This window comes from Neovison vison, chromosome 11 (genome assembly GCF_020171115.1).
Source record: "Neovison vison isolate M4711 chromosome 11, ASM_NN_V1, whole genome shotgun sequence".
NCBI classification, from domain to species: Eukaryota; Metazoa; Chordata; class Mammalia; order Carnivora; family Mustelidae; genus Neogale; species Neogale vison.
The window spans coordinates 27,083,148-27,107,044 of record NC_058101.1 but is presented as its reverse complement, the minus strand read 5'-3'; the positions used below and the strand labels follow the sequence as shown (position 1 = coordinate 27,107,044).

At 43.7% G+C, this 23,897-nt stretch overlaps 1 protein-coding gene across 1 annotated transcript in view; it reads right to left on the bottom strand.

Moving 5' to 3' along the window:
- Window positions 1–212: 212 nt before the first annotated feature.
- The window catches only part of LRRC66 (leucine rich repeat containing 66), a 29,194-nt gene continuing 5,509 nt past the window's right edge, over window positions 213–23,897 (bottom strand). Inside the window, exons 3-5 of the mRNA XM_044268026.1 lie at window positions 9,054–9,223; window positions 4,147–4,336; window positions 213–2,634 (exon numbers count right to left, since the gene is read on the bottom strand). Of these exons, the coding sequence (XP_044123961.1) occupies window positions 434–2,634; window positions 4,147–4,336; window positions 9,054–9,223 (2,561 nt within the window). The 3' untranslated portion in view covers window positions 213–433. The remainder of the gene's footprint in view (window positions 2,635–4,146; window positions 4,337–9,053; window positions 9,224–23,897) is intronic.

Here is a 23,897-nt window from a genome sequence, read left to right as displayed (position 1 = left end):
AAGACGGATTAGATCTTTGCGGAATGCTCTTTGAGAGGGCACGCCGAGGTGCACAAGGAGTGTCGGGAAGGAAGTGGAGAAAATGCCAGAGCAGCAGGTGGATACACAGAGGAGAACACAGCTCCTGACAGCCCAGGTTGGAGGTTGCCAAGGAAGGGCAAATTAAGGACAATGGCAGGATAGCTTCTCCTTTTTACAAAAAATGCCACTTCTTTTCTTGAAGACTGATTTTTAATTTACATTTCCATCTACAAAATGGTCTCTCTTTTGACATCACTTATGAAAAAATATTGAGTTCCTCTGAACCCTGCCCGCCGCCACTTTATAGTTTGGTGATCACCTTCCAGAAAGCTGTGCAGAATGTGTTGAAGATCTGTTCAGCAGACCCACACGGAAAACCTGGGTCTAAGGGCTTCGATCTGAACGCAAGATACTACTTGAGTTCCCTTTGGTTTTCAAGTTCCGCATCGTAGTAGAGCAGGCCCCCATGCAGCCGGCCAGCTCCCCGCAGGTGGCCCCGGGTCTGCCTTTGAACGTGGATGTGAACGTGGTCTGTGTCTGACTGCAGCAGGTTCGCTTCTGAGTATTTACTCCCCTGTCTATCAGCGACGGGCTCCGGTGTTCCTGGTGAGCTGGGTTCATCTGGGGGCTCTTGAAATAATGGTGTCTGGCTCCTGGAACCGTTTTCAGCACAAGCCCCCTCTCCTCTTTCACACTGGAGAGTCGGCTCATTGCTACTGGTTTGTAACACCTGTGTTCGGCTTCTAACCTTTCTGGAATCCGAGTCCTCCAGAGGGCATACGAACCCCTGGCTCGCATCGGTGTCCATCGGGTGGGAGTTCCTGTGGCCCCCTTCCGAATGTTGTTGTGCGGGTTGCGAGGTTTCACCTGCAGCGATCTTGAGAGGACTATCATGTTGAACTGTGTTTACTTCCTGAAGGCAGGCTTCGTGTTTATAAATGTCTGAGTCTCTTTCATGACTGTCACTCTCGTCAGGGTCTGAGGGGCCTTCAGCCGACCATGGCCGTGTTTGTGGTACAACATCTGCATTGAAAAGCTCTAAGTCTCTCAGTGAGTGATGCCACGTCACCGTCTCCGACAGGAGAGCTGCGGCGTAATCACCGAGGACTGTGCCTGGGAGCTCATCACTGGAGGGGCTGTTACCACCCTGCGATGCAGGCAGGGTCCATGGACCCGCACATGTATCCGTGTCAGAGGCACCTTCCAGACGAGTCTCACACAAACCAGAGTCTGGACCAGAAATGAGAGGTTTTTCAAAACAATCCTCCTGATTCTCACACTCCTCCAGAATCTTCTGGCAGGGGATATGGTCGTCAGGGTCCTCCAGTGATGTAACATGGTCCCTCCTCACCCCTGGGTCCCCATCCTCCGGGGACTCGCTGGCTCCGTGGCTGTCCCTGTCACGTGTCTCTTCTTCGGTCTCATTTCTTGCATCCTCCGAACTTGTCGAACTTAGAGTAAATAAAGATCCTTCATCGGAATCAGAACCGTAGTTGCCGTCCATTGTATACTGAGGGCTTGAAGGAGCCTGTTTCTGCACCGGTTCCATGTTAGCAGGAGTGACCTGCGGGTCATGGCCCCAGCCTGGAGGAAACACGGGTGGCGCAGGGCTCTGCTCTCCCCAGTCCCTGAGTGGGACTGCGCTGTGGGAGGCAGGAGGCCCTTCCTCAGCGCTGGTCTCCTGGAGCCTTTGCTGCTGTGTGTCCAGCAAATTCAGGTAGCCGCCCCCATGCATTTCCTTGGAAAACTCCAAAGGGAACCGCTCATTCTCTCCAGCCCTCTGTGCGTTCACACGCAATTGCATTTTGGAGAGAGAAGCTGCCATTTCTCCTGGAGGGGTGCGGGGAGAACCTTCCTGGGCCCCAGTCGCATAATTTACTTCCCCGAGAACATATTCCTTACGGATGTGATCCTGTCCTGCTGGAATTCGTTGGTTATGATCAGCATTTGGACGTCCTGGGGGAGCGGAACGGGCTGCCCAGTCACTCAGAAGTATGTGATCCTTCTCCCCTCCTGGCCCTCTGCTGTCACTGCCCAGCCCCCCGCTCCGCCAGTGGCCCTGCTCCCGTCTGCTCTCTTCTGCGGCTCCGTCGGGGATGACAGCAGCGTGGGGGCCGGCGGGCTCTTGGAGGGGCCGATCTGTCCTCTGGTGCTGGGCCTTCCCCGAAGCTTCCGTGTCGCCACAGAAGCCCTCGTTCCAGTACCCGTTATCCGTGTTATCCGCGTGGTCCGAGCTGGGCCCCTTGCGTCTGCATCTCTGGTGCCACAGTCTGTCAAGGAAAGGCCTGGCGAACGCCCCCAGGCAGAAGGCCACGAAGAACGTGATAAACACAGCCAGGCAGACGGCCAGGGCGAGGTCCCGGGAAGGGGCTCCCTTTCTGCCAGCCGCGGGCACATCCCTGGGGCTCCTAGCCCACCTGGACCGCCGGTGGGGCCTCCCACTGGCCGGGGCGCCCTCCGTTCCTGGGGTGTCGGAGTGCTCAAACCCGCCTGCCTGGGGCCTCTCGGCTCTGCCGGGCGGGAGGCGTTTCACGGGCTTCGTGGGATGGTGAGGAAGGGGGGTGTCCCTGGAACTTCTGCTTTGGGGGGTCCACCGGTGTACCCCCTCGTGCCCTGCAAGCGGGGTGGGGAGAAACACAGTGAGTGGACGTGGAAGAAAGGCTCTGTGGGTCCCCTTCAGCCCTCACCTGGCTATGTCTCAAGGGCACACTGCGGGACAGCCAGCAGCCTTACTGACGGATGATGGGCTCAGGTCATGATCTCGTGGGTGGGGAAATCCAGCCCGGAGTGGGGCTCCGTGCTCAGCAGGGAGTCTGCTTGAAAACTCTCCCCCCTGCCCCTCCGCCCCTCTGCCCCCTCATGCTCTCTCTCTCAAATACATAAATAAATCTTGAAAAAAAAAAAAAAAAAAAAGACCTCTCTGTGATCTTGATTTCTTCGGAACCTTGGTAAGCATGGCCATTTTTCGACCTAAGTGGCAGTCGTGATCATGAATGGAATAGAGTCTAGGACTCATTACACAAATCCTTACCCTGCTCCCCCACCCCCATATCCAGTTAGGAGTTGGGAGATTTAGCCCAGATGGTTAATGGCAAACAAAAGTCTTCCAGAATGTTCAACTCTAGTAACCTAGTCTAGCAATTTGGGAGAATGTCAGGGAATAAATCAAAGAAAAGTATAGTTTTGAAATATGTGTGTTTTGTGTGTATACACACACACACACAGACACACACATATAAAATAGGATTATACTTTCATAGGGTTAGCATGCATTTTATTTTATTTTAATTCCAGTATAGTTTTTTTTTTTTTTTTTTAAAGATTTTATTTATTTATTTGAGAGAGACAGTGAGAGAGAGCATGAGCGAGGAGAAGGTCAGAGAGCGAAGCAGACTCCCCATGGAGCTGGGAGCCTGATGTGGGACTCGATCCCGGGACTCCAGGATCACGCCCTGAGCCGAAGGCAGTCGTCCAACCAACTGCGCCACCCAGGCGTCCCTAATTCCAGTATAGTTAACATATAGTGTTTTCAGAGGCAAACCCTTTAAATAATCATGTCTCGCATTTTAAAAGTTCCTTTTTTGATCAGTTATTTGTTAAGGGTTGGGATTGGGATGCTTGGCGTCAGCTCAGGTCATGATCTCAGGGTCCTGGGAACAGCTCAGGTTGTGATTTTGGGGTCCAGCAGCCTCAGGCTCCCTGCTCAGCAGGGAGTCTGCTTCTTCCCCTCTCTCTGCCCCTCCCCCTGCTCCTGTGTGTGCTCTTGCTTACACACTCTCTCAAATAAATAAATGAACTCTTAAAAGAAAAAAAAAAGACTTGGGATAAAAAATGTGACATTTTGGGGCTATGTCTCCCTGTGAAATTACTGTTTTTGACCAAATCCAATGATTTCTGAGCCACTGGAACTACGTTTCTTTGACCACATGAGGACAATCATTCATGAACCGAGGGAGACAGGTACCAGTGACTCTTCTGTGACACAGCCAGTGGCTGACTAAATGCCGGAATCAACACTCTGGCTTTCAAGGGGACTGTCGTGGTTTCCAAGGAGACTGACTATTTCACGTGCTTTTCTCAGTTCAGCTGACACCATCTCCGGGAGAAGAGGCGCCACCGACTTACCTACAGACTCACTGCAGATGCCATTCCACGTTTTCCTCCAGGAGTCAGAAATGACATTTTGGAAGGCGGCCACGCTGTAGTCACACTGCCACGGGTTGTTGGCCAAGTCCACCTCCAGATGGGGAAGTTCCAGAGCAATGACCATCATGGGTAGGATGGCGGTCAGAACATTGTTGCTGAGGTCTACAAACTGTTTGAAAAGAAACAAAATTTAGGGCAGTCTGTGAATGAAGACATGTAGAGACAAAATCAACAATAGTTACAGATATTCCTTACATTGCTATGGAGGCAATACGAATTTAGGCCTGATTTGACAGTTAGGGAACACTGAGTTTCAACTTCTGCTCTGCCCCTAACAACTCTGTGAGCCTCAGGAAACTGTTCACTTTTTAGGAGCCTCCCTTCTAGGGTGTCATAAGGGTTAGATGCATGTGAAAGCGTTCAGTATGGCGCCTCTATCAGATGCCCGATCATTTCCTCTTCCTTCTCTCCTATGAGTGGTAATTTGTACTTTTAGATAAAACCAAGACTCCCTGTGATTTTCAAGGTCCAGAATTAGATACCAGGTCTAGAATTTCTGGAAGCACTGTGATCTCGAAAGTGACCAAGGATCCTGGGCCATGAGAACATAGAACACAAAAGAACCGTGGTTGAAAAGTAGCAAAGAGATATCTTTTGGATCAACAATTATCTCCAGGGTAATAGTACATTTCCCTGCATCTATGGCCACCTGGTGTATCCCAGATGACTAATTTTTCTAGTCTAATCAGAAATGAGGGGGAACCTGGGGAACAAAAAGTCTTCAGTGGCTCTGGAAACAGAGAGCAGGGACCTGCCGAAGTTGGCGATGGCCATGCCGTGATACAGCGGGGAAGGTAGCTGGTGTAGCTCTTGCTCCTGTTTGCAGAGCGCTGCTGTGCAACAGGCATTCTACTGGGTGCTTTGACCTTCCCCTCCCCTTTTTCACAGAGGAGGAAACTAGGCTGGGTCACACAGTACACACCACAAAGCCCCTAGTACTGGGGCCTGGTGCGCCGTGGGTGCTCAGTAGGTAAAGGAGAAAGGAACGAATGAATGGAATGTCAGAGCTGAGATCTAATCCAGCACCAGGGCTGCATGCCTTTCCCTCTGGAACATGCTGTCTTGGAGAGCCTGGGCTCCCACTGCCTGGGAGGGAAGGGCTGGGGGGAGGAGGCCGGGAGCAGCAGGCAGCAGGGCGCGGGGGGCATGGGGCTTAGGGAGGGCCCGGTGGTAGGTAGAAGAACAGAAAAATCATAAAAGAGAAAATGGAAACCCTGCTGGAAGGGAAAAAAAAAAGTAGGCCATGAATGAAAGAGAGGCTGAATGTCACCCAGGTCAATTGTTTTATAAACACCAGGGAAAAAACAGCATTGGCATCTTGGGTTCTATAAATTCCCAAGTAGAGCTGATTCAAACAAACAGCACCATGACCAAGACCACCACGTGTAGAATCAGAATTCTCCCTGAACTGAGGTAGTGAGGGTAAACTTTTTAGTGCCAAGTAACCAAGCAGTCTTGACTCCCAAAGGAAGGTTTCCAAAGGAAGGAGACTTGGGGTTGGGGGAGAAAAAACTACTTCGCTTTGCCAGGCCTTGCCTGCGATCAAGAGCTTTCTTATGAACCGCGCCCCCCACAACAACAGAATGGAATACTCCGGTGTGTTTCGGGCAGTGATTTTCCTTTTAGTGCATCTGCATTTTGTTCATCCCGGAGTCTTATATTACAAACCATGGAACTGAAAACAAAACCGAAGCAAAGACAGAAAACTCATAAAATGATTCAGGAGGAATAAAGATGAAAGCAGAACAGTCTAATTTGCCTAAAGAAAAAGCCACCCACCATCATTGGAAAGGGGTGTGCATTATAGAAAGATTGGGAGGCCTCGAATGTTGCTACACGAATCACAGTATCCAAGAAGAATGGGAAAGCTTAAGAAAAGGAATGCTAATTTGAGATGCCAGTGAAACCTATTTCGTTCCAGCAAAACACGATGATGACTTTATGATTTGAAAAATCGATCTGGCTTCTGAAAAGATTCCTACGTGGGAAGACACAGAGTGTAGTGTAAGGACTAAATACATTCTCCTGAAAAAGAAAAAAAAAACAACAACATTTCTTTTGATATTCTAGCTTTCTGGTACCAGATAGTTTCATCAGGTTCCGAAACCAGTTTTTAGAGTCATCGGCAAAAGATAGGATAATGGAGAAGGAGAAATTGTATGATCCTGGGCGAGAATTGCAGATGATTTAAAACATTCTTGGGGCTAAATGCTTTATGCTAACAACATTTTTAGTTTGCCTGTAGCATCTCTTCCCTGTGAGCTGCCGAACACTTACGAAGCCCGGTAAAAATGCGTAGGAAATAACAACAGACATAGGGCAACTGCACACACAAATACACTTACAATCAGTATACAGTATGTGAAATGCGGCTCCCAGGCGATCCGACAACTCATTTGTGGGGCGTTGGGGAGCACTGCCAAGTGCTCTTTTCTCATCTGCTCTGATAATTACTGTGGCAGAGGTGGCCCCAATGGTCCTGCCTCCTGATATTCATGCCCTTGAGGAATCTCCTCCCGTGGAGAGGAGGTAGAGCCTACGACTTGGTTCTAAGCCAGCAAATATAGCAGAACAATGTGATGTCACTCCCATGATGACATTGTGTTAGCTTGTCATGTTTTTCTTGCTAGCAAGCTCCCCCTTGAGGCTCGATGGAGAGGCCCACGTGGCCCAGGCCTGAGGGCAGGCTGAGGCGGACAGCCAGGAAGGAACCGAGCCCTCTGTGCCACAGCCCGCTGGGACCTGCCTCTTGTCTACACCCATGTTGGCTTGGCAGAGGGTCCATCTCCAGCTGGACCTTTAGGGGAGTCTCCAACCCTGGCCAACACCTTGACTGTGGCCCTTTGAAATACCCTTAGCAAAGGACCCAGGGCCTTGCCTGGCTTCCTGACCCCTCAGATCAGAATGTTTTATGAGACAGTATGTGTGTGGTTTTGGACTACCAACTTGGTAGTAATTTGTGACCTTCCTATTCATGAGCATCATTAATTTATCCATTCGTCTGTCCAGCAAGTGTTTTTAGATACACGTTATGAATTAGACATATGTTAAGCACTAGAAAGCAAAATAGATGATGATGTCCATCCTCAAAGAGATTATGAGGATGAGGCACTAACAACGAAAGATACCTATAAAACTAAATGATTTCAGCAGTGAGGAAAAAGAAAGGGAGCAAGGGTCTTGTGTCTTGTGCAGTGAGGCTAGAGAGGCAGGCAGGGGCCAGCCCTTGTTGGGAAAGCTTAGAAGGATTTTTAACAAGAAGTGGCACAGCTTTGTATGTTCAGAGAGTGGGGCGCTGTGGCCACTTTCGAATTTCTCTATGCAGTCTTCATTCAGAAAGACCTTGCTATATTCCAAATACCATTCAAGACATGTTATGTGCATTAAAACATTTAAATCTCACGAACTTCTATCAGAAAGGAATGACGTTACCTGAGAAAACTGAGGCACAGAGAGACATGGTGACTTGCCCAAGATTGCGTGGCGGCAACGTGGCAGAAGCTAGGTAGGTCTCAACCCGGGCAGCTGAGCCCAGAGCCCACCGACCTTACCGCTGCCTCACTCACCTCCCTTCGGTAGAGGAGGGACCTGGGGGGCCCCGGCTGACAGGTGGTAGCTGGAATTTTGTCTCCCATCTATGCTTGAATAACACTTTTCATAAAACTGGGAAAAATCAGCTATGTCGATGCTCTCCAATATGATGGCCCTTTAGCCACACATGGCTTTCAAGCACTGAAATGTGACTCATCCCATTGGGCTGTGGGTACAGATAATATACGCCAGGCTCTGAAGTCTTAGCATGAACAACAATGTAAAATATCTCGTTAATGATCTGTATATTGGTTACATGGGTTAAAGATAATATTTGGGGATACTGGGTTAAAAAATATATTACTAAACGAAATTCACCTGCTTATTTTTACTTCCTGAATCTAGTTACTAGAGCATCTAAAGTTGCCTATGGGGCTTGCAGTTTTTTTCTACCAAATGATGCGGGGCTGTGTAAAAAGTGAGGGTCTGTGATGGAGGGTATGGGGGACTGAATCTTTCCCTAAGACCTCAGGAGGTGTCCCACTGGAAGCCCTTTGGCCTTTCTAAAGGAGCATCGCAGGGAGACTGTAATCCGCCCCCCACCCACCACCAAGAGTGGGGAGGGTGGAGCAAAGTGCTTGAGGCAGGGGACTGCAGTGGCCAAGCCCCATCAGGGCTTTGGTTGGGGGGTTGGGGGTGCCTTTCCATTTACAGCTGTCAGCACATTATGAGATTACTGCAAGGTGCCTGAGAGACAGGCATGTAGTAAGTACTACAAGTATGGGCTGTTATTATGATTATTTTTATTATGTATGCCCCGTGTGGGTTTGGAAGCAACTGGCCTTCAGGGCCCCACAATGTCCCATCCAAGGCTGCTCAGCATCGCCCAGAGGTGGCTCGGAGGGGCGGCCTCAAGTGCTCCAGACTGCGCAGGCCCCGGGGACCTGTGACCCACCCTGCAGCTCAGGGTGGAAGCCTCGGGGATCACCGAGATTGAATTTCCTGCCAACAGCTAAGTGGAAATGGGAGTTGGGTTTAATTTGATTTAGAAAAATAATGTGCCAATTCTTGCGGCTGAGTATTATGTTCGAGTGAAATTCATGTCTATGACTGAGGCATTTGATTTTGAGGCAAGAGAAAGACTTCAGCAATTTCGGCTGAGCCTTAAAATAGGCTTCTAGTTTTTGACTAATAGCCAGCACTCCTGGGTGCGGAGAAACTCTCTGGCAGAAATATTCTAATGTAATTGTCCAGCTGCCTGTGTATTGGAAATCCTCTAAAAGTCACTTTATAACCTGTAACTTCTTGAGGTCCTTGAAGGCTTCTGGATGAATCCTGAATATCTTGTTGCTTTTTAAGTAGAGGTTCTCCAGCTGCGGGCAGTTCCGGAGGTCCGACAGACCGATCTGCGTTATCCCATTGAACGACAGGTCCAGACTCTGTAATGATTTCAGGTTCCGAAGTCCTGTTAAGAGAAAAAAGCACATTAAAATATCCAGGGGTGATGTTCACTGCACCATTGTTGATCGTGGTGAAACCGTGGGGACACCCTGCAGGGCTGTCCATGGCAGGCCGGCTCAGCGGCTCAGCGGACCGGGATTCTGCATACGGTCACCGTGGGTTGCAGGACCGCCCAGAGTAGGATTCCAGTGTTCCTGGGGGAAAAAGAGCCGCACGCAGACAGATACACATGTTCTGAGCAAGCAGAGGAAAAAGGCCGGGAGGGAGATGAACTGATCGGTCAGTGGTAGTAACACTCCACAGTTCTTGTTGGTCCTGTAACACTTCTAGGCATTCGCTTATTTTTCACAGGTAATATGCTGTAGCGAGGTTTTGTTTTCTGGCAAAATTGTTTACTTGGGTTTTAGTCTCTGTCTTTGTATCCAGAGATTAACCAGGAGGCCCATTTGGCACAGAGCACAAAGCCTGGGAAGGAGGTGCCAGTCAGAGCCGACTTCCAAACCTGATTTCCCACATGAGTCTCATAAGGATGCCCTGCATTTTCCCAATTCCCTTCTGCTCTGTTCTCACAGTTTGGGTCTTTTTTTTTTTTTTTAAGATTTTATTTATTTATTTGAGAGAGAGCAAGCAAGAGAGAAAGAGCATGAGCAGGAGAGGGTCAGAGGCAGAGGGAGAAGCAGAATCCCCGCTGAGCAGGGAGCCTGATGTGGGGCTCCATCCCAGGATCCTGGAAATCATGACCTGAGCCGCAGGCAGATGCTCGACCGACTGAGCCACCCTGATGCCCCTCATAGGTCATCTGTTTCTCCAACCAACTGCTATTTAGCAGAACAGGTTGGTTCAATTCCAGAAGGGAGTATTGCTTGTCTACAGTCTGCAAGGTACTCGTTACCAAATTGATTAAGCAGAGATGATGACTTAATGTAAATAGTCGGACATTGATGTTATCATATGTTCACAACAGCTGAACTGATTAAGAGATCATTAGAACAACTCAATCAAAACATTAGGAGCCAGGCACTTAGTGCTGAGGGCAAACAGAGCACAGCATCCTCGTGTTGGAGTGAGTGCTAAGACATATACATGAGAAAAAGATCCTGGTTATCCGAGCCCTTACGCTCCAGCATCCTACTCTTACAGTTCCTGTAATGTCTTGCTGCTTAATTTGAATGGAACACGGACCCTAGCAGTTCAGTGGAGGGAAGAAATCATTCTACTTTATTTTATTTTTTTAAGATTTTATTTATTTATTTGACAGATATCACAAGTAGGCAGAGAGGCAGGTAGTGGGGGGGAGTAGCCCCCGCACTGAGCAGAGAGTCCGATGTGGGGCTTGATCCCAGGACCCTGAGATCATAACCTGAGCCGAAGGCAGAGGCTTTAACCCACTGAGCCACCCAGGTACCCCGGAAGAAATCATTTAAAAACTCTTGTTTAGGGGCACCTGGGTGGCTCAGTGGGTTAGGCCTCTGCCTTCAGCTCAGGTCATGGTCTCAGGGTCCTGGGATCGAGCCCCACATCGGCTCTCTGCTCAGCAGGGAGTCTGCTTCTCCCTCTCTCTCCGCCTGCCTCTCTGTCTACCTGTGATCTCTCTGTCAAATAAATAAATAAAAGAAAAGAAAAGAAAAGAAAAGAAACAATGTGGTTTAAAACAAAACAAAACTCCTGTTTAATTGTATACTCTCTTTATGCTCTAAGCACTTCACAGACATCTCCTTTAAATCATCACAAAGCCCTGGACATTGTTAGCATCTCGTCAACAACAAAATCTAGGTGCAGTGAAGTTAAGAGCTTAACCCATGTCTTAGTAGGTGGTGCCGGGATTGAAACTCGGGTCTTTTAGCTGTTACCGTTTAACCATGAACATTTCACACACACACACACACACACACACACGCAAAAATAGTAAACATGTATTATAGGACTTATAATATATATGTAGGGGTCAATATATATGTAGCATTGTGTATGACAATACTAGCACAAACACCAGGAGAAAAGAGGTGGAAGAATGTAGTTGTAAGTTCCTTGTGTTACAGGCCAACAGTATAACACGACATAAAACAGGCTGTGATGTCAGGGTGTGTATTGTGAATCCCAAAGCAACCACAAAACAACACAACAACAGCAAAGAAGTATGGCTAGTCAGCCTGCAAAGGAGATAAAGAGGATTAATTTTAAGATTAATTAAAGAGGATTAATTAATTAAAGAGGACTAATTTTAAAGATACACAATTCATGCAGAAAAAATCAGAAAAAGATAAAAGGGGGAACAAAGAACAGAAGGAAAAAATAGAAAACATACCAAGATGATAGATAGAAATAACAGTCTAAAAATACCAAATAAAAGGCAAAGATTCCCAGTTTGGATAAAAATTCAAGAGTCAACTATTCAGTTCCTACAAGAAAACTGCTTTAAATATAGGAACATGAGCAGGATACATGTAAAAGATAGAAAAAATAGTCTTTTCTATAAATGGTGTTGGAATAATCGCCCGTCTTTAAAAACTTCTATATGTTATTCATACCACGTACAAAAAATTAACTCAAAACTATTTTAAAACTGTCATAAACCTAATGTAAAAACCTAGATTTTAGGGCATTTGGGTGGCTCAGTCATTAAGTGTCTGCCTTTGGCTCAGGTCATGGTCCCAAGGTCCTGGGATCAAGGCCCGCATTGGGCTCCCTGCTTTGGCAGGGAGCCTGCTTTGCCCTCTCTCACTCCCTCTGCTTGTGTTCCCATTCTCTCTGTCTCTCTCTCTCTGTCAAATAAATAAATGAAATCTTTTAAAAAATCCTAAATTTTAACCTAAATATAAATAGATCATAAACCTAAAATATAAAATGTAAAAAAGTAAATTTATAAAACTTCTATAAGAAAATATAGAAAAATCTTCATGACTTTGGATTCAGAAAAGATTTCTTAGCTATGACACCAAAACACAATTTATAAGCTAACAAAGTGATGAAATGTATTTCACAAAAATTTAAAATTCTGCTCTGTGAAAGACATTATTAAAATGAAAAAATACTCAAGCCTCAGACTGGGAAAGAAAATATTTACAAATCACATATCTGTGAAAAGTCTTATATCCAGAAGAGATGAAGAACACTCAAAATTCAGTAATTTAAAAAAAAATAGACACTGGCCAAAGATTTATATACATCATTAGAGACATAACGGATGGCAAATAAGCGCACAGAAAGATACTCAATATCAAAAGTCACTAGGGAAATCTAAATTAAAACCACAATGATATATGGCTAAAATTAAAAAGATGGTATGGGTAAGGATGTAGGACGACTGAAATCCTTACACAGTGCTGGTGGGGACTTAAAATGATACAACCACTGCATACAACACTGGCAATTTCTTCAAAAGTTAAACATCTATTTGACATACAACTCAGGCCTTGTCTGCCTAGGTTATTTACCCAAGAGAAATGAAAGCATGTATCACCACAACTGCCTAGGTTATTTACCCAAGAGAAATGAAAGCATGTATCACCACAAAGACTTTGTTTCATTATTTTTTTGACGTTGATAGGAACAGTAGCAATAATCCCTCTCTCATCTCTGATACTGGCAGTTTGTGTCTTCTGTTTTTTTTCTTGGTTAGTTTGGCTTGGTTAGTTTAGAGAATTATCAATTTTATTTTATTTTTTCGAAGAAACACATTTTGGCTTTGTTGATTTTATCCATTGTTTCTCCTGTTTTAAATTTCATTGATTACTTCTGCAATTTCTATTATTTCTTTTCTTCTGCTTGCTTTAGGCACACATGGCTCTTACTTCTTTAATTTCTCAAGGTGGAAACTTGTGTTTTTGATTTTAGACTTCTCTTCCAGTGGATGCTTTTAATGCTATACATTTCCCTTGAACTGCTGCTTTTGCCATATCTCACAAATTTTGATAGACTTAATTTTCATTTTCACTTAGCTTAAAATATTTTCAAATCCCTCTTGAGACTTCTCCTGTGACACATGTGTTATCTAGAAATGTGTTGTTTAATTTCCAGGGATTTGAGGAGTTTGTAGCTTTCTGCTGCTGATTTCCAGTTTAATTCCATTGTAATCTGTGAACATACTTTGCATGCTTTCTGTTTTTTATTCAAGTTTGTTAAGGTGTGCTTTATGGGCCCAGAATGTGGTCTGTCTTGGTAAATGTTTCATGTACAGTGGAAAAAAATGTATATTCTACTATTGTTGGAGGGAGTATCCCATACATGCCAGTTGAATCAAGTTGACTGATAGTGATATTCAAGTCAACTACATCCTTATTGATTACCTGCCGGCTTAATCTATCAACTGACAGGGGAGTGCTGGAAGTTTCCAACTATAGTGGATTTTTAAAATTTTCTTTTCAGTTGTCAGTTTTTCCTCACATATTTTGACACTCTGTTGTTAGGCACATTCACCTTTAAAATGATTCCATCTTCTTCAAGAATTGAACCCTTTATCCCCTTTATATAGTGCTTTATTTGTCCCTGATAGTTTTCTTGTTCTAAAGTCTCCTTTGTCTGAAATTAATATAGTCACTCCACTTTTCTTTTGGCTAGTGTTTATCTAATGGTTTATCATTTTTTAATGATTTTATTTGACAGAGAGGGAGATAGAGAGAGAGAGAGCGAGAGCAAGAAAGCACAAGCAGGGGGAGCAGCAGAGGCAGAGGGAGAAGCAGGCTCCTTGCTGAGCAGGGAGCCTGATTCAGGGCTTGATCCCAGGACCCTGGGATCATGACCTGAGCCCGAGGCAGACCCTTAACCGATGGAGCCACCCAGGAACCTTTAATGGTTTATATTTCTCCATCCCTTTAGCTATCAGGTTTATTTATAATAACCAAAAAAGACAGCCAATGTGCCCACAAACAGGTAAATGTATATCCATGCAATGAATTCTGGCAATGAAAAGGAATGAATTTTTAATACATACAATGCCATGGATGAATCTCAAAGTAATTATGCTGAATGTAAGGAGCTATACCAAAAAATATATAATATAATTGCATGAATATAAACTTATGGAAAATACAAACTAATATATAGTATCGGGAAGGAGATCATTGGTTACTGAAGGGAGAGTATGGGTGGGAAGGATAAATCATAAAGGGCATGAGGAACTTTGGGGCTGCAGCTAGTTCATTATCCAACAGTGGTGATGGTCTCATGGGTCAGTGTGGTTCAGTGAGTCAAAGGACAGATCAAAGGGTGCATAGCAGACAGACGAGCAGGGGCCTCTGATAATGTTCAGACTTACAGAAGTCTGACCAACAACAAGATAGTTGATGGGTATTCTGAACTTCACATGAACTCTGAACTTTTGTAGAAAGAGAATGGAAATCACCCATTGTACCCATTGTACCTCAGATCACAGAAATGACCATCACAGCAAAGACTGGGATGGGGAACAGAGAATTAGAGACTCAGGATGATCAAAAGGCACTAGAGGGGAACTGACATTGTTCGAGCACCTGTTACGTACCAGATGCTGTGATAAATGTTTCACATGTATCACCACTCTACGTGTTAAAGTTTTTACAAGCACTATCGCTGACCCTCATATCCTCCCCATATATGCCATCATCCTCAGTTAAAAATAAGAACCAGGGGGCACCTGGGTGGTTCAGTGGGTTGAGCCTCTGCCTTCGGCTCGGGTCGTGGTCCCGGGGTCCTGGGATCGAGCCCCGCATCGGGCTCTCTGCTCGGCGGGGAGCCCATTTGCCCCTCTCTCTCTGCCTAACTCTCTGCCTGCTTGTGATCTCTCTCTCTCTGTCAGATGGGTAAATGAAATCTTTAAAAAAGCTTAATTTAGGGGCACCTGGCTGGCTAGTTAATGGAGCATGCAACTCTCATTCTCAGGGTCATGAATTCAAGTGCTGCATTGGGTGTGGAGATTACTTAAATTTAAAAAAAGGATTAAAAAAGTAAAGAAAAAAAAAAAAAGAACCAGGCAGCTTTGTATAGGTTAAGTGTCTTGTTTAAGGTCAGTTAACAGGTAAATAGAGTAATATAAGAGGTATAAGGTTAAATAAGAAGAATGGGACCAGAACATCCTAAGCATGGGTTGGCGGGGGTGGGGGTGGGGGTGGGAATAGGGGCTTTGAAGGCAGAGAGTTACAAGGATACCCCCTTATTTGACTCCCGTCATAATATCAAGCTAAGATCCCCAAGAGGAAGGTAAACTTCTGCAGATAAGAATTAAGACTGTTAAGTTCAGTTATAGCTCCTACCTGAAAAATTTCCATCTACCTCCGATTTTAGAGAATAAAGGTTTTATTCTATTAAGAGAACTGGTGGGGTCCTATAAATGACATTGTTCGCTTAGGGTCCCCCAGAGTAGAGTTGGGAAATTTGAGTAAATTTTCCACAGTACTTGGGTGCATTTCTCAATGGGGAAATGTGTTCTTTTAAAAATTTTGCATGGCCAATCATGCATGAGGGGGTACTCAGGTGAACAAAAGAAGTTGGGAGGGGCAGTGACAGCTGGAGCGTGGACATCGGAAGGTAGATTCCATGTTTCAAGAGAGGGGAGTTGAACATTGGGAGGAAAATATGGAGGCACTTTTGTGGAGAAGGAATTATTTATTGAACTGTTTTCCAATGATCACATAAGCCATAGGAGGCAGGAATCTGATTAGTTTTTGCATTTAAGCAGCCAGAGGCATTTTTATTATTTCTAAGAAATTGTCTCAGTGTCTCTTAGAAGAAAGGCCATAGAGGGTACACCCAGACACTAAATTGCCTTAGGAATGTTCCTTTGGACTATGAACTTCTTAAATGCTCTCCTAAGAGTGATAATCTGATAACATAGAACAATGATATTCAGGGAGTTATGGCTTTAAGTTCAAAGAGTATTTAGAACTGAAAGAGTCTGAAATGGTCTTAGACAAGATATTTTATTCATTAGGTCAGCCCTCAAGGTGGTCAGTTTTATATAGATGAGCCAAACACCAGGCCCTCTTAGCTTACTGACATAGATTCATGTGGCTATTTTAGAACCTGACCCAGCTTTGAGAATACAGCTTATTGGTATTTCCATAATTCAACAGCAATCAGGAGGAAATATGAAATAGATTATAACATACTTTTGTTTTTACCATACACTGGTTATGTTTTTTTGTTTTTTTCCTTCCACCAGTTTCAAAAGTCAGGTATTATTTCGTCTCATTTTAACACATTTATCTCTTGGGTTCCAGAACTTAATGTGTTAAGTTTCTGGTCTGTCAACCTAATTGGAATCCCAGGAAGATGTTGGTCCTTCTGCATTTCCAGGTACTCTATGGGCTCTCCAAAAATATGGCTTGTGGGCTAGTTTAACTGGAGATTGATCCCATTGTTTAAAAACTGATTTTTCTGCTATTAACACTGTACTGAAAAGATCTGGGAGCAAGGTGGAATCGAATCAGAAAGCTTAAATTCAGAGCCAGCTAACTGTTTTGTGAATTGCATTGGCTGCTACTTGCCTTGGGTGTTTCCCCAACGGGAAGCTTGTTGGTGACATCACAGCAGACTCGATGGCACAGGATCAGCTGAGTCTGGGTGAGTCAGTGTGAGCTTCCGCTCCTACAAAGGTGGGCCTTCCCGAGTGAAAGCGACTTTTCATGGCTTCTGTAAGCTGTCACCACTTGCAGACGTGAGACAGGATTTATAAAAGCACACATGTGTTACAAGGCCGTTTGTTTGATGGCTACTTTGTGAGAATCTCTGATTTATTATTATTTTCGATGAATGCAAGCACTTCTATAAACAGGCAGACACAGATGAGTCTCAGCTCATGAATTATGTGGGCCAGGCCTTCCCCACTGCAATAGCTATTGAACATTTTAGAAGATAACTTGAGATTCAGACAAAACCAAATTGATAATTTGTTTCTAAATAGACTGCTATTCTCAGTTTGGGCCAAGACAGAAAAAAATAACTAATATTTGCAAAGTACTTAACATGTATACAAAGTACTTTTCCCATATTTTAATAGCTACCATTTACTATGCCAAACGCCATGTTCCAGTAGGTTCTTGAAATACATTTTTCTGGAGCACCTGGGTGGTTCAGTGGGTTAAGCCTCTGCCTTTGGCTCAGGTCATGATCTCAGGGTCCTGGGAAAGAGCCCCGCATTGGGCTCTCTGCTCAGCAGGGAGCCTGCTTCCCTCTTTCTCTGCCTGCCTCTCTGCCTACTTGTGATCTCTGTCTGTCAAATAAATAAATAAAATCTTAAAAAAAAAAAAAAAGAAATACAATTTTTCCTTGAATCCTCACTACAATTCTATGAGTAAATATTATATTATCAATATGTTACCTTTGTAACAAAATTTTTTTTAAAGTAAACTGTACCCCCAATGTGGGGCTCAAACTTAGAGCCCCAAGATCATTAGCAGCATGCTGTACCGACTGAGCCAGCCAGGGGTCCCCAGATGCTGCCTTTACACAGGCTTAGAACAAAGGAATCAAAGAACAAAGGGAGGGTCGGAAATAGAAAGGTACTCCAGGCAGCATCTCCCTTTCTTTTACCAGCTTTCCCCCTCCAAAATGGGATTTCAAAGTCAGGGTGACTGAGAAACGATCACAGAATCGTAGAATGGCAAAGGGATGTTACAGGCGGGCTCAGCTGAAGGATGTGACGATTAGAGGAAAATAATTCAAATCACAAAATGCTATGGATAAAAGAACTCTGAATTATATCCAGTTAGATTCAGAGCTTACATTGGCCTCCCACTATCAACTGGTTTCATTCATCTCTCTACGGTTTCATCTGCTAGAGTTCTAATAGAGTTTCAGATACATGACTGGCTCATCACCTTTTCTTCTCCTTTGTAAGTGTAACATTTTTTCTGATCTTTAGGGGAGGAAGAAATTCAACTTGGAAAAGAAAGATGGGGTTGTATGTGCATTTTATAGGAGAGGGGTGTTTGGTCCTTAAATGGTACTGTAGTCCCTCTGATCTCCAATTAGCTCTGGGGAATACATCTGCCTTAAGGAGATAAGTGGTGGGATAATATTTTGACATATTACTCTTTTATCTCTATGTCTCTTTTTCCATTTCTCCCCATTCAACCAGAAAGTAGGCTCTGTGTTAACTACCCCAGGGGAGGTACAGGGCAAGGCAGAAAACAGAGGCGTCTACAAGTCTTTTTGGCTTTTGTTTCCAAAGGCCTAAACCTTTAGACGAAAGGAATTTCTAGATCTAGACAGAGGGTTTTGAAGAAACAAAAAAATGTGAAGAATTTTCTTCGAACTAAAAAAACTGAAAGGAAATGTTCTCCGGCTGGCAGGGTTGGTAAGGGACACACATAAGACGGAGAGAGACAGACACACAGACACATGCACATGCACATGCACACTTTGATGCCTTGTCAGGGTATAAGATTCTAGAGCTGTGGTACAAATTTGGGGAAAAGCAGAGGAAAGCTCATGGAAGACTGATATTAAGTACAAGTATCTCACAACCCATCCCCAACTGAGTCTACTAGAATGCGAGCTCAGAATCAGAAATTATAGACATCAGGGAGGAGTCAAGATGGCGGAGAAGTAGCAGGCAGAGACTACCTCAGCTAGCAGGAGATCAGCTAGAGAGCTTATCTAAAGAGTGCAAACACCTGCAAATCCATCGGCAGATCGAAGAGAAGAACAACAGCAATCTAGAAACAGAAAAACAACCACTTTCTGAAAGGTAGGACTGGCGGAGAAGTGAATCCAAAGTGACGGGAAGATAGACCCCGGGGTGAGGGGCCGGCTCCCGGCAAGCGGCGGAGCAACGGAGCACAAAATCAGGACTTTTAAAAGTCTGTTCCGCTGAGGGACATCACTCCGGAGGCTAAACCGGGGCGAAGCCCACGCGGGGTCGGCATGGCCTCAGATCCCGCAGGGTCACAGAAGGATTGGGGGTGTCTGAGTGTCGCAGAGCTTGCGGGTATTGGAACGGGAAAGCCAGCTACAGAGAGAGAGAGATGACAGTAAGCTCGTAGCTCGGGGTTACCTTGAACCGGTCACAAGCTCGGTGAGCTCAGAGTGTGGCCGGAGGTTAGGCAGACGGGAGTTACTGGGTGCTGTTCTCTGAAGGCGCACTGAGGAGTGGGGCCCCGGGCTCTCGGCTCCTCCAGGCCGGAGACCAGGAGGCCGCCATTTGTATTCCCGTCCTCCGGAACTCTACGGAGAGCGCTCAGGGAACAAAAGCTCCTGAAAGCAAACCTGAGCGGATCACTCAGCCCGGACCCTGATAAGGGCAGTACAATTCCGCCTGGGGCAAAGACACTGAGAATCCCTACAACAGGCCCCTCCCCCAGAAGATCAACAAGAAATCCAGCCAAGACCAAGTTCACCTACCAAGGAGAGCAGCAGAATTCCAGAGGAGGAGAAAGCAAAGCACGGAACTCATGCTTTCTCCCTGTGATTTTTTAGTCTTGCAGTTAAAGTAATTTTTTTTCTTTTTCATTTTTTTCTCTTCTTTTGCTAAATTTCTTAATTTTTAAAATTTTTTTTAATTTTTAAAATTTTTTTTTAACTTTTACCCTTTTCATTTTTAATGTTTTTTAAACTAGTTTATCTAATATATATTTTTTCTTTTTCATACTTTTCTTTATTTGTTTTCTTTTTTTAATTCCTTTTTTTGTTCCTTTCTTTTTTTTGAACCTCTTTTTATCCCCTTTCTCCCCCCTCACGATTTAGGATCTCTTCTGATTTGGTTAAAGCATATGTTCCTGGGGTTGTTGCCACCCTTTTAGTATTTTACTTGCTCCTTCATATACTCTTATCTGGACAAAATGACAAGGCGGAAAAATTCACCACAAAAAAAAAAAGAACAAGAGGCAGTACCGAAGGCTAGGGACCTAATCAATACAGACATTGGTAATATGTCAGATCTAGAATTCAGAATGACAATTCTCAAGGTTCTAGCCGGGCTTGAAAAAGGCATGGAAGATATTAGAGAAACCCTCTCGGGAGATATAAAAGCCCTTTCTGGAGAAATAAAAGAACTAAAATCTAACCAAGTTGAAATAAAAAAAGCTATTAATGAGGTGCAATCAAAAATGGAGGCTCTCACTGCTAGGATAAATGAGGCAGAAGAAAGAATTAGCGATATAGAAGACCAAATGACAGATAATAAAGAAGCTGAGCAAAAGAGGGACAAATAGCTACTGGACCACAAGGGGAGAATTCGAGAGATAAGTGACACCATAAGACGAAACAACATTAGAATAATTGGGATTCCAGAAGAAGAAGAAAGAGAGAGGGGAGCAGAAGGTATACTGGAGAGAATTATTGGGGAGAATTTCCCCAATATGGCAAAGGAAACGAGCATCAAAATTCAGGAGGTTCAGAGAATGCCCCTCAAAATCAATAAGAATAGGCCCACACCCCATTACCTAATAGTAAAATTTACAAGTCTTAGTGACAAAGAGAAAATCCTGAAAGCAGTCTGGGAAAAGAAGTCTGTAACATACAATGGTAAAAATATTAGATTGGCAGCTGACTTATCCATAGAGACCTGGCAGGCCAGAAAGAGCTGGCATGATATTTTCAGAGCACTAAACGAGAAAAACATGCAGCCAAGAATACTATATCCAGCTAGGCTATCATTGAAAATAGAAGGAGAGATTAAAAGCTTCTAGGACAAACAAAAACTGAAAGAATTTGCAAACACCAAACCAGCTCTATAGGAAATATTGAAAGGGGTCCTCTAAGCAAAGAGAGAGCCTACAAGTGGTAGATCAGAAAGGAACAGAGACAATATACAGTAACAGTCACCTTACAGGCAATACAATGGCACTAAATTCATATCTCTCAATAGTTACCCTGAATGTTAATGGGCTAAATGCCCCAATCAAAAGACACAGGGTATCAGAATGGATAAAAAAACAAAACCCATCTATATGTTGCCTCCAAGAAACTCATTTTAAGCCCGAAGACACCTCCAGATTTAAAGTGAGGGGGTGGAAAAGAATTTACCATGCTAATGGACATCAGAAGAAAGCAAGAGTGGCAATCCTTATATATCAGATCAATTAGATTTTAAGCCAAAGACTATAATAAGAGATGAGGAAGGACACTATATCATACTCAAAGGGTCTGTCCAACAAGAAGATCTAACAATTTTAAATATCTATGCCCCCAACGTGGGAGCAGCCAACTATATAAACCAATTAATAACAAAATCAAAGAAACACATCAACAATAATACAATAATAGTAAGGGACTGTTACACTCCTCTCACTGAAATGGACAGATCATCCAAGCAAAAGATCAACAAGGAAATAAAGGCCTTAAACGACACACTAGACCAGATGGACATCACAGATATATTCAGAACATTTCATCCCAAAGCAACAGAATATACATTCTTCTCTAGTGCACATGGAACATTTTCCAGAATAGATCACATCCTCGGTCCTAAATCAGGACTCAACCAGTATCAAAAGATTGGGATCATTCCCTGCATATTTTCAGACCACAATGCTCTGAAGCTAGAACTCAACCACAAGAGGAAGTTTGGAAAGAACCCAAATACATGGAGACTAAACAGCATCCTTCTAAAGAATGAATGGGTCAACCGGGAAATTAAAGAAGAATTGAAAAAAATCATGGAAACAAATGATAATGAAAACACAACAGTTCAAAATCTGTGGGACACAACAAAGGCAGTCCTGAGAGGAAAATATATAGCGGTACAAGCCTTTCTCAAGAAACAAGAAAGGTCTCAGGTACACAACCTAACCCTACACCTAAAGGAGCTGGAGAAAGAACAAGAAAGAAACCCTAAGCCCAGCAGGAGAAGAGAAATCATAAAGATCAGAGCAGAAATCAATGAAATAGAAACCAAAAAAACAATAGAACAAATCAACGAAACTAGGAGCTGGTTCTTTGAAAGAATTAATAAAATTGATAAACCCCTGGCCAGACTTATCAAAAAAGAAAAGAGAAAGGACCCAAATAAATAAAATCATGAATTAAAGAGGAGAGACTACAACTAACACCAAAGAAATACAAACTATTACAAGAACATACTATGAGCAACTCTACGCCAACAAATTTTACAATTTGGAAGAAATGGATGCATTCCTAGAAACATATAAACTACCACAACTGAACCAGGAAGAAATAGAAAGCCTGAACAGACCCATAACCAGTAAGGAGATTGCAACAGTCATTAAAAATCTCCAAACAAACAAAAGCCCAGGGCCAGATGGCTTCCTGAGGGAATTCTACCAAACATTTAAAGAACTAATTCCTATTCTCCTGAAACTGTTCCAAAAAATAGAAATGGAAGGAAAACTTCCAAACTCATTTTATGAGGCCTGCATCACCTTGATCCCAAAACCAGACAAGGATCCCATCAAAAAAGAGAGCTATAGACCAATATCCTTGATGAACACAGATGCGAAAATTCTCACCAAAATACTAGCCAATAGGATTCAACAGTACATTAAAAGGATTATTCACCATGACCAAGTGGGATTTATTCCAGGGCTGCAAGGTTGGTTCAACATCCGCAAATCAGTCAATGTGATACAACACATCAATAAAAGAAAGAACAAGAACCATATGATACTCTCAATAAATGCTGAAAAAGCATTTGAGAAAGTACAGCATCCCTTCCTGATCAAAACCCTTCAAAGTGTAGGGATAGAGGGCACATACCTCAATATCATCAAAGCCATCTATGAAAAACCCACCGCAAATATCATTCTCAATGGAGAAAAACTGAAAGCTTTTCCGCTAAGGTCAGGAACACGGCAGGGATGTCCATTATCACCTCTGCTATTCAACATAGTACTAGAAGTCCCAGCCTCAGCAATCAGACAACAAAAGGAAATTAAAGGCATCCAAATCGTCAAAGAAGAAGTCAAACTATCACTCTTCGCAGATGATATGATACTATATGTGGAAAACCCAAAAGCTTCCACTCCAAAACTGCTAGAACTTGTACAGGAATTCAGTAAAGTGTCAGGATATAAAATCAATGCACAGAAATCAGTTGCATTTCTCTACACCAACAACAAGACGGAAGAAAGAGAAATTAAGGAGTCAATCCCATTTACAATTGCACCCCAAACCATAAGATACCTAGGAATAAACCTAACCAAAGAGGCTAAGAATCTATACTCAGAAAACTATAAAGTACTCATGAAAGAAATTGAGCAAGACACAAAGAAATGGAAAAATGTTCCATGCTCCTGGATTGGAAGAATAAATATTGTGAAAATGTCTATGCTACCTAAAGCAATCTACACATGTAATGCAATTCCTATCAAAGTACCATCCATCTTTTTCAAAGAAATGAAACAAATAATCCTAAAATTTATATGGAACCAGAAAAGACCTTGAATAGCCAAAGGAATATTGAAAAAGAAAGCCAAAGTTGGTGGCATCACAATTCCGGACTTCAAGCTCTATTACAAAGCTGTCATCATCAAGACAGCATGGTATTGGCACAAAAACAGACACATAGATCAATGGAACAGAATAGAGAACCCAGAAATAGACCCTCAACTCTATGGTCAACTAATCTTCGACAAAGCAGGAAAGAATGTCCAATGGAAAAAAGACAGCCTCTTCAATAAATGGTGTTGGGAAAATTGGACAGCCACATGCAGAAAAATGAAATCGGACCATTTCCTTACACCACACACGAAAATAGACTCAAAATGGATGAAGGACCTCAATGTGAGAAAGGAATCCATCAAAAT